The sequence below is a fragment of the Anthonomus grandis genome, chromosome 11 (genome assembly GCF_022605725.1).
Source record: "Anthonomus grandis grandis chromosome 11, icAntGran1.3, whole genome shotgun sequence".
Lineage (NCBI taxonomy): Eukaryota > Metazoa > Arthropoda > Insecta > Coleoptera > Curculionidae > Anthonomus > Anthonomus grandis.
The window spans coordinates 28,556,602-28,567,944 of record NC_065556.1 but is presented as its reverse complement, the minus strand read 5'-3'; the positions used below and the strand labels follow the sequence as shown (position 1 = coordinate 28,567,944).

General features: G+C 32.3%; 1 protein-coding gene across 3 annotated transcripts in view; it reads left to right on the top strand.

Annotated features, from left to right (window-relative positions):
* The first annotated feature begins 324 nt into the window (after positions 1 to 324).
* The window catches only part of LOC126742366 (E3 ubiquitin-protein ligase TRIM37-like), a 37,330-nt gene continuing 26,311 nt past the window's right edge, over positions 325 to 11,343 (top strand). Inside the window, exons 1-3 of one of the 3 annotated variants that reach the window (XM_050449012.1) lie at positions 325 to 660; positions 3,757 to 4,022; positions 11,108 to 11,315. In XM_050449012.1, coding sequence (XP_050304969.1) covers positions 610 to 660; positions 3,757 to 4,022; positions 11,108 to 11,315 — 525 coding nt within the window. In that variant the 5' untranslated portion in view covers positions 325 to 609. Of the gene's footprint in view, positions 661 to 854; positions 1,004 to 3,756; positions 4,023 to 11,107; positions 11,319 to 11,343 lie in introns of those variants that run through there. The other 2 variants (XM_050449011.1, XM_050449013.1) reach the window with 2 other exon arrangements.

Below are 11,343 nucleotides of genomic sequence, written 5' to 3'. Positions count from 1 at the left end.
TATGCTGACGTGTAAATAAATAATTATTTATATAGGCACTCTTGCTACTGGACTAATTGGATATGTTTAATAAATATGTATATTTAATCCAGTAGCAACCACATATATTTTCCTATGTTACTATAAAATTTTATATTTACATTTTTTTATAAGCACTTTACTAAGTGAATAATATCAACTTAAAATTAAATTGATATATTTAAGTTTGGTTGCTCCCGGACTAAATATTTTCTCAGTTTGCTTCACGTCAACTTTTTAAGACAAGAAAGTTCGCTGGTCAACATTTTGTTTATGGCACGTCAGGTAGGGGATTACTTAGGAAGAAAGACAAGTAGAACCAATAATAACATGTTCATCACAAATTCCAAAGTCAAAAAAAAAGAAGATAATAAAAATATTTAAAGAAATGCTTTTGCTTTGCGGAACTGGTTTGTTATAAATTGCACGCATACAAGTAACTGTATAATTATTCTCTTTTGTGCGAGAAATCAACAAAGAAGTCGGTCGTTTAGTCGGAAGTAGGATCAACATTAGAATATTGAATCTGGGGCCCCCCAAAATCTTACATCCTGTGGCCTAAATCAATTAATTAGGTTTTAATACAGTAAAATGGCCACAAGGAAGAAACCTGGACCCAAAAATGACGATCATAGCGTTGAGGTAACCATTTGTTCTATAAATTACATCTACATTTCAATTGATGTTTCATATCAAACAAGAAGTTCAGATTTCAGTCATTACTCTATAGTATTACTCTTCTTGTACCCACAGAAGGCAAAAAACTGCATAACCAAATTCATGTTATTTTGATAACTGCATTTCTTTGGGCTGGATTATTAAAATTCTTGTGCTAAACTAAATCAGACAGTGACAACACTTACTTCTTAACCTTTAGGTCTCCTGTCACACTAAACTTGACAAAATCATTTGTAAAAATTCATATTTTAATTAATTTATATTCATATTCATAATGGAGTGTTATGCCAGCCCATCTGCAGATTCTGTAAGCATATGTAATATAGTATTTATTCGTTGACGGCAGAACCATTTTATAATAAATAGAATAATTATAGTATACATACAGTAGTGGAAAAATGTAGAGCAATAAGTTGCTAAAATAAAATATGATGATGACTTTTAGCATAGAATTTCTGTAAATAAAAACATGGATGGTACTTGTAAATGGTTTGCCAATAAAAACTGTTAATTCTTATCTCATTTTACCAAGGGACACCAAATCTTAAGAATGGTGTCTCTTGTGGAGAAGATGGCATTACATCAGAAGTAATAAAAGATAATCATATTTTTTTACTTAAACCTCTGAAACACATTATTAACATCATTTTTAGTTCGGGAGTATATCCAACTGTTCTTAAAAAAGCTGAAATTATTCCTCTTTTATAAGCAGGGTGATAGAAGGTTAATGAATAATTATAGACCAATTGCAATAATAAGTACTGTTAGTAAAATAATAAAAAAATGCCTTAAACATAAATTAATGATATTCTTGAATAAACATAAATTATTATCCGAAAGTCAGTTTGCTTTTAAAAATAATGTTAATGCAGAAAATGCATTGTGCAAAGTGACAGAACAAATTATAAAATCTTTAGATAGCAAAGAGAAAGTAGTGGCAATATTCCTGGACTTGACCAAAGCCTTTGACACTGTGGCACATCACATTTTATTAAACAGATTATATGATATGGGGATAAGAGGAATAGCAAATAATCTATTACAGAACTCAGAAAGTAAAATTAACAGAGGAGAAAAGTGATCCTGTAAAAGTGGGAGTTGGTGTGCCACAGGGTACAGTGCTGGGGCCAGTCTTGTTTAACATCTATATGAATGGGATTTTTTCTGTGTTGAATGAGGGAAGGGTTCTCTGTTTTGCGGATGACAGTGTCATTATAGTAAATGGCAATACATGGCAATCAGCTATTAGAAAAGCAGAATTAGCAATAACATACATAAAGAGATGGTTGGATTTTAGTTTGTTATCACTTAATATTGATAAGACCCATTTTATGATGTTTGCATTAACTCAGGCAACCCTTCCTAAAGTTCAAGAGCTCAAGGTACTGAGCTCTTGAACTTTGAAGGTACTGAGGACCAAGGCAAATGTCAATCTACTGTTAAAAGAAAATGTAATATTAAGTATCTAGGTGTATTCATGGATGAAAATTTAACTTGGAAATCACACATAGAATTTGTAACTGCTAAAATAAGGAAGTTGATTTATAAGTTTTATGAGCTACGTAACATCCTACCAATTAAAATTCTTAAAACTATATATTTATATTTAATTGAATCAATTCTAAACTATGGAGGATACCCATCTGAATTCCTATTTCATGAATGATTTATGTTAAAAACAGATTGTTATAAACAGGAAATATCTCATCAATTAAATACTAGAAATTCATCTCCGCAAAATGTTAATATACCTTTAGTAAATAGTTCAGCCATACAGAGACATATCTATTTTCTTGCTCCCAAACTGTACAATTTCCTGCCTCTTTCACTAAGAACAGGAAACTATTGTCAAATTAAACATAGATTTAAAAAATGGCTTATTGATAGTGAGGTAGCTATTAATAATTTTGGCTAGATTAACTTGCTAATTCCTTCTCACTAGATTTCTTTTTCCACTAAATTAGCTTAGTCTCCTTCCATAAATTAACATTATATAACCTCATTATTATTATTATTGTTTATTGTTTATTTACTTAAGTATTTCTTAAAAATGTAAGTATTAACTACTGCACACACAGATTTATAATCCATTGTGCAGTTTTAAAGTAAATTGTATAAAAAACAAATGTATTAAGTTTGAATAAATTGAAAAATGAAAATTGAAAAAAGAATTCTTCAGTGTTTTTAGAACATTTTTGAAATATTTCTCAAATCATGCAAAATATTTTACTTATTGTTACTGATTATATTGTTACTTATTTTACTGATAAGTTGACGGTATTTGGCTGCTTAAGATGCCTCGCGGTAAACATTTATCTGTCGATATTAAAAATAGAATTTATTTATTTACGGAATCCATTAACAAAAGTGTTACATAGCACACCCATACAAACATATATATTCAGATACAAAACTATCTATAAATCAATGAAAGGTGTAGATGAGTTAATTAATTAAAGCCTGTATGAAATAATATTCTTTAACTGCCCCTTAAAAGATGTAATCCTAGAGTCAAAAAAGTTTATCTGTCCTGACAGACCATTAGGACTTCGAGCCATTCGTGTAATTGGCTCATTAATGCCATAATTGGTATGGTGGAATGTATATTCAATCTGGAAGGCACCCTAAGTTTAAAAAGAGACAATAACTCGGGACAATCTATAGTAGCATTTAAAACCTTATGCATAAAACATAAGTCGAGTAATGTTCTTTGGAAAAATCTGTATATATTGAGTCAACCTGAAGTCCCTTCTCCAAGCAGCGGTAGAGGTAGTTGACATACAGCACCAAATTATGCCTTTTATAAATCCAAATTGCTCAGGATTAAATAAAGATTTAAAACTCCAGGCAATCCTATGACTGACCAGGCAGTCAAGCAGCTTTGGCAACTCAGATTTACACACAGCCCGATACTGTGTGACCTATGGTTATCATAATCACAAATATTACATGATTCCATGTAAAATTTATGAGCTTATCTTGTCTACGATCAAAGTTTTTTCATGATTTAACTAAAACGATTATTCGCGAGTAAACAATAGTTGTTCCTTACTCTTGCAGACCCTTGCCGAAGTGTTTCGATGTTTCATATGTATGGAAAAACTGAGAGACGCTCACCTGTGTCCTCACTGCTCGAAACTGTGCTGTTATGTGTGCATAAGGCGCTGGTTAACGGAACAAAGGTCCCAGTGTCCCCACTGCAGGGCCTCCTTGCACTTGCATGAATTAGTCAACTGTAGATGGGTTGAAGAAGTCACGCAGCAATTGGATACCCTGCAGGCTGTTACTTTAAATACTAGCAGGAGCGACGAAAACGAGAGGGACAAGTAAGTCTTATTTACTGTTTCATCAATTTTTTGAACTCTATTTGAGTCAAAATAAGGATATATTAAAAAACAGCGTACCTCTATATTATAGTACAATGCACCTACTTATAACAATATCCTAAAAGCCTTAATAAAGTTTAGGTAATAAAGAATTTGAACACTTCATTAGCCAGTCAAGTAACCCTGTCTGGGCAATGTGGAGGGTAATTACAGCTCTGAACCCTAGCATAAAGGAATCGGAGCTGAGTGATATTAATGCCAGCCATTTTAATGAATCTTTCGTGAATGTTCCTGCCAAACTAAAAGAGACTCTTCCTCTGCCTCCCAAAAATCCTTTAGCTTATTTGACTGGCCCCTGCGGACCCGGCTTTTCCTTTGCCGAAGTTACTTTCATCCAGGTCCGTCAGGTGATTGATGGCATGAAGAATAGTGCAAGCAATGATCCATATGATTTGAATATCAGACTCATAAAGACTATTAAGAATTTAATTATTGTTCCCCTGACCAAACTAATCAACCTGGCTATCTTTGAGGGCACATTTCCATCCTGTCTTAAAATTGCTAAGGTCATTCCTATTCACAAGAAGGGTTCAAAAGTGGATGTTGAAAACTACCGTCCCATTTCTCTGGTGCCTATCATTGGAAAGATCTTTGAGTCTTTACTCAAGACTCAAATAGAGGAGTATTTTGAACAAAACTCTTTATTTTATGTGAACCAACATGGGTTTAGAAAGAAACACTCCACCACTGGTGCGGTCCAGAACCTGTGTGATGCGGTGCTTGACGGATTTGAAAGTGCGCTGTACTCCCAAGCCTCATTTTACGATTTATCTAGGGCTTTTGATTGTGTGGAGCATAATATTCTTCTTCAAAAGCTCAACCACTACAAATTTTGTTCGAGAAGTCTGTCACTGCTACAGTCCTACTTGAGTGACCGAAGTCAGTTTGTTTGTTTTGGGAGATGTAGGTCTCGGAGTTTGTCGATTGAGCATGGAGTGCCTCAGGGATCCGTTCTCGGGCCTATCCTGTTTCTTATATTTGTTAATGACCTACCAACTTGTCACCCTGATTGCACTTTCTATTTGTATGCTGATGATACTACATCCCTGTGTACTAATAGGAGTTGCGCAAACATTTCGCTCAAGGCTCAAGAATCTTGTTCTCAGTTTAGAGACTGGGCCGTTTCCAATAAATTGTGCTTAAATGAGTCCAAAACTCAAAATATAATTTTTTCCCTTCGGGACGTTGATTCCCAGCAACAATCTTTAGGTGTGTCTGTGGATTTTCTGGGTATTAGATTGGATAGTGGTTTGACGTGGCAAGGTCACATAGATGAATTGTCAACCAAATTATCAAGGTGTACTTTCCTGATTCGCAATTTGTCTGGGTCTGTCTCCGCAGGTACTCTCAGGACAGCTTACTTTGGATATTTTCACTCTCTAATGACGTATAACTTACTAAACTGGGGTCATTCAGCGCATATGCCCAGGATTTTTGCATTGCAACGTCGATGTCTGCGAGTGATTGCGCAGATTGGATACAGGGATTGTTGTAGGGTCCACTTCAGGCTTCTGAGAGTTCTGACCTTGCCAAGCGCCTTCATACTTCTGTGCCTTGTATTCATTAGGGAAAACCTACCCAGGTTTGCGACTCATGCTAGCACTCACAGTCATGACACCAGAAATAGTGGCTCCTTGGTGGCACCATTTAGGAGACTCGAGCGTACCCGTAATGGCGTGTCTTATTATGGAATTAAGTTCTTTAATGTCCTGCCGGTATCCGTTAAGGATTTGCCTCTTAATGCTTATAAGACAAAGGTAAAACATTTTTTAGTCACCAATGCTTTTTATTCATTTGAGGAATTCCTGAGCTCAAATTTCAGTGCTATTGCATAGGCTGGGTCTCTTGACTTTTACTGTTAAGTGTTTTTAAGCATTACTTTTTAGGCTTATTTGTGTTTTATTTTTGTTCTTAGGTAAAATGAATTTTACAGTTTAATACTTTTATTTGGAGTTATATTTTTGACTGACTTGTGTAAAAGCTTTATACTTTTTGGCATGAATAAATAAATAAATTGCATCAAAAAAATGGAAATTAGATTTTAACAATAAGAATATTGAACATAAGAACAAAAAATACTATTAAAAATTATATTAAACTTGTAGGAATTTCCCTATAAGTAAGTCCTATCACTTAAGTGTGATAATTATTGTTAATTAGTAATTAGTGCATAGGTAGTCTAGCTTTTATTTCTTTTTCAGAAATATATATATTTTTTTGTAATGGGGTTGATCCTGTGTATTGATTAAATAAATAAAAATAAATAAATAAAAAGAAAGTGCTGTTTTTAACTGTCGGGTTTGGTAAACATGTGCTTAGCTACTTGTCAAAGTACTTCAGTAAAGATTATTATTCACTACAGGTACTGTGCAAGGCTATGAGATAATGCTGACTAAAAACAAAATAGACTTTAGTGAAAATGGTTTTTTTTGTATTGAATCAAATATTTACAAAAAGAAAAATCTACAAGCCGGCAAACAAATGGGTCAACACAAACTGACTATTGTGTACTACACCTAGAAATAACTTTTATAATTCAAATCAGTATATATTCAACATTATGACTAATTTATCAAGTTTAAATAATAATTGTCTTGTAAACGACTCACTTTATTTAAATCAGATGTTTTGGCTCAAAATATAAATGGTGAGTCAAAAATGTTTTTCAAAATAAAAAGATTATAGTCTCAAATTTAGTTTACTAACAAAAAAAATAACAAGCACTGAAACAAGTAAAACATGGTAAAGATAAATTTTGTTCCATTGTTGTTGACACATATTTTTTAGATATTCAACAATCAATCATAACAGTACCTGAGCAATTAATAATGATAATTGTAATGCTATTTCCTTGCAAACCTTAAATATTCTTTCTTTAAGAATTAAAATTGATCAAATGGCTGTTTTTCTTGAAATGCATGATAATCCAATGATAATACTTCTTACAGAGCATTGACAGGAGGAATGGGAGCCTTGTCAACTCTCAAGATATGTAAAAGTATCTAGTTTCTATTGTGCAAACTTATTTGAATGTGAATGAAAATGAACTTGAACTTTCTAATTTTTACATTCTATTTATAAATTTACAAAAATATTATTTTACTACAAAAAATATTGTAATATTTTATAAACAAGTAATAAAAAAAGCTAAACAGTTATTTTACACAACTAGAATTACAAAAGCAAAGGAAGCATGGTCTCTAGCAAATGAGTTAAGAGCTTTAAAAATCTATGCACAAATTGATTCAAATGTTCTAAATAAAAATATACTATACTATTGCTAGAAAGCTAACTAAAGATCTTATCCCTGAAATTGATTAAATAACATTTTTACAAAATTTGTATGTAGAAGAAACATTTGTATAATGTAATACTGATGTGAACTTAAGGAAATTATAAAAAAGAACTCTTTGGAAATTGATGAAATATCATTAAAAATTTTAAATGCAGATGTTCTAAATTGTTTGACTTATACTATCAATCAATCAATCATTGTTTCGATTTGGGAGTCTTTCCAAGGGATATTTTCAAGACTGCATCTTTCCAAGGGATATTTTAAAAAACAAAAGGCACCGATGATGCCATCTTCGCCTTTCTGTAGAATCTTTATTTTAAACTCAATAATAAAGAATTTTTGGATGCGGTCTTCTGTGACTACTCAAAAGCAATTCGATTGTATGGATTGTGAATTACAACTCGAAAAACTTGACCTCTATGGTTTTAAGGAAAATTCAAATATATTCTTTCAATCATATATTCAAGACATCAGAGGTGGGACTCTGTAACGCAAATAGCGATAGATAAACTCTTTATTCTCTATCTCTACGGTATTTCGTACTCTGTAAGACCGTTCGTGCTTTTTCGTTACTGAACGAATATAGACGACCTCGCTTTCTTAAGTGACAACGAAAAGGACCTTTCTATTGTAAAGATATTATTTTCTTCCTTTTTTAGCGTGTATTGTGGGAAAGAATAAACTATTGGCTTAATTAATTAACTTATCAATGAAATAGTTAAGGAATATGTTTAAATATTTTTACTTAAATACTTTTAAATATTTAATATGTTATATATGTTAGTAAAGGAATAAGGAATTTGTTTTTGGTTTTTGAGAAATATATTTTTTGTGTTTTGTTAAATAACTGAAAATTACTCATCATTTTAATAATTTTGTGTCCGAAATAGTAAAAAAGAAGATACCAATAACTTTTTTTGTTGTCTTTAATTACCAATAGTTCCTAAGTAATCAATCAAGTTCCTAGTCTAAGTAATCAATAAAAAAATTCAACTTTTACAAAAAAATTATGCTAGATGTATGTATTTCATTAGGTACACCATAAAAAGTTAGGATACAAATGTAAAAATCATTCCATCCTATGATAAATAGTTAAGGCTCTATAACCTCTTAAAGTCGAAAAAAGTAGTTTTCTAACTGTCTCTAATTCAAAAACTATTTGATTAAAGGGTAACATCAGGTTTAGGCTAGTATATATTATACAATTCTATTAAATTATTACTAATTAAAAACTTACAACTATTATTGAAAATATCTTTGAACCATTTCTTGCCTTACAAGGCGTGCCATATTTAAAACATTATTATTAATCTGTATATTATCTGGAAAGACATTAACATTATCAGCTAGGGGTTCTATTTCAAACTCGACTCCAGCACGTATGCATAAATTATGAAGTACTGCACAAGCATTAACTATATGCCCAACTTTTTGTGGGTTGTATCGAAGCTTTCGTTCTCCCAAAAGACATCTAAACACCTGCTTTAGTCTACCATTGCACCTTTCAATGATGCTTCGTGTAATCTTGTGAGACCTATTGTAGCGCCCTTCAGGGGTCTCTGGGTCAGGATTTTCATGTGGTGTCATCAACCATGGTTCCAGAGGATACCCAGAATCTCCTAAGAGCCAGTTAGATCTTTCACCTGGAAAAAATATTGAAGTGTTTATTTTTTCTCCGTAAAAAAATGTAGATGATATTAAAATAAATTGCGTTAAAAAAAGATTTAATTTTATATCGAAATAAATTTTAATAAAGTAAATAATATAATTGTATCTAAATAAAGGAAATTTAGTGTAATTATACTGTAATAAACTAAAAATTAATAATAGAGTACAACTGTGCTAATAATTTTTTTTCCAAGACACAGATAAATTTGTAAAGGTGTAAGAATTATTTTTATTTAATTATTATCTCAGTAAACCTTAGCTTCCTTACCTCTATTATATTCAGATTTCAATAAGCGTCTCACCTGAGACCCTCTTCATATAAAAGCATCATTAGTTGATCCTGGATATCTTGAGTTAATGTTCGTTATTTGCAAATCTGAATTGCAAATAATTTGAACATTTTTAGAATGGAAACCTTTGCGGTTAACATAATTATGTTCTTCCTCTGAAGGAGCCAAAAATGCTATGTGGGTACAGTCAATGCAGACAATTATACCCGGAAAACCAATTTTTTCCATAAAACTGGCTTTTACTTGATTTCTTGTTTCATTGCCAGCAGGAAATTTTACCCATAGTGGTCCCAAATGATGAGAAACGCATTGTGCAACCTCTTCTATGCATCTGCTTACCACTTGCTGACTTGAAGATAGAATAAATTCCTCTCCCACGCCCCGTTGGTAATTGCTTGTAGCAAAGAACCTTAAAGCAATTAAAATTCTTGTTTCTAGTGGAACACGAGTCTGCCTCTGCTCCTGCTCCAAGTGCGGAATTAAATTGTTAAAAAGATATGTCACTAGGTCTTTATTTAACCGGAAGAGTTCCAAAAATCGGCGGTCCGGAATGCAAAAGGGTCACTCATGTCTCTCATCACTCGTTTTCAAGACGATTTTCTAACTCGTTAATTAAAAAACTTTGCACAGGTAGCATTTTAAAGTTTTAAGTGCTTGAACTAAGCGTTTTTTTAGGCGCTAGAACCAATGAAAATTAATGTAAAACAGTAAAACAAAGCCAAAAACTAAGTTCTAAGTTTCACATCACAACAAACTTTTGACATAAGCAAAATTAAAAAAAAGTCAAATTGTCATGGTCATTTTCTTCTTCTTCTTGTATTCACAGTTGGACTATATGCTCAATTGTCTGATGTTTTTAGAATAGATAATTATCGAATTCTCTATGCCCGAGCAACAACGAAGTTTATAAGGAAATGTTTATAGAGTGCCAAGGCATTAAGCGATCTTTGTCTCTTCGCTTCCTTCTCTAAATAGAGAAAATTTACACGAGAGTCCCACGCCAGGTTGGTAAGAATGGTAATTCAGTGTCTCTACCAATGCTGGAAACATGGATATAATTCTGGGCCGAATATTATTTTTACTGTATCTTGAAGACTTGCTAAGATTAAATTTTAATGGTAAAATAAAACTTTTGCTGTTGATAAAACTTGGAGTGACAAGGATAAGTGCATTTTTTAAACAAAACCGTTTTCATGATTAAATTTGATCAATATCTGGTGTTATGCACATTTCTTCAAGAAAAGATCAGTGTTGTTACTTTTAGTTTTATTGCCCGTTGTTTGAACACAAAGTTTTTGGGAATTGACATAGATGATAAACTAAAGTTTGAGGTCTATTTTACATTTAAATAAAAAGATTGGCAACTGCAGTAAATTTCTGTTTGGATATGTGTTTGTCATTCAACAACGATCTGTGAGTTCCTTGTGTGCTTATTTAAGATACTATGGCAAGCCAATCTTTAGAAAGGAGAAAATTCTGACATTAATTTGTTTATTTATTTTAGAGATAGTCTCTTTAATACATAGAAATTATAAAAATGTTATACATACTCATCCTTATGAAACGAAGAACTGTAGCAATATTCTTTAAGTAGTTTATCAAAATTCAATAATTTACAAAAGTATCATGTATGTTCTTTATTACCTTGACAATTTAATAGTAATTTAGTAACTTTGTTAAAATTTAGCTCTGTCTTGTTATCTTGATTTGATTTGAGATTACAATGAACCTACTTATAAATATATCCTAAAAGTCTCAAATTTCCTAATAAGGTGTCCGGCCCACTTTGAAAAACTGTCGGTTTACTGCTGGACCTGCAGATGTTGCATTTGTCATCAGTGCGCCTTATGGGGCGGCACCCATTCCGGTCACACTTTCAAGCCGTTGGATGAAGTTTACGAGCAGCACGTCACTCAGATCAAAGATGAAGTTGCGCAGTTGAGACGCCGTCTCATGGAGCTGATCAGTATCGTTCAAGAAGTGGTTAGTCCAAAGGACTGATTGAAAG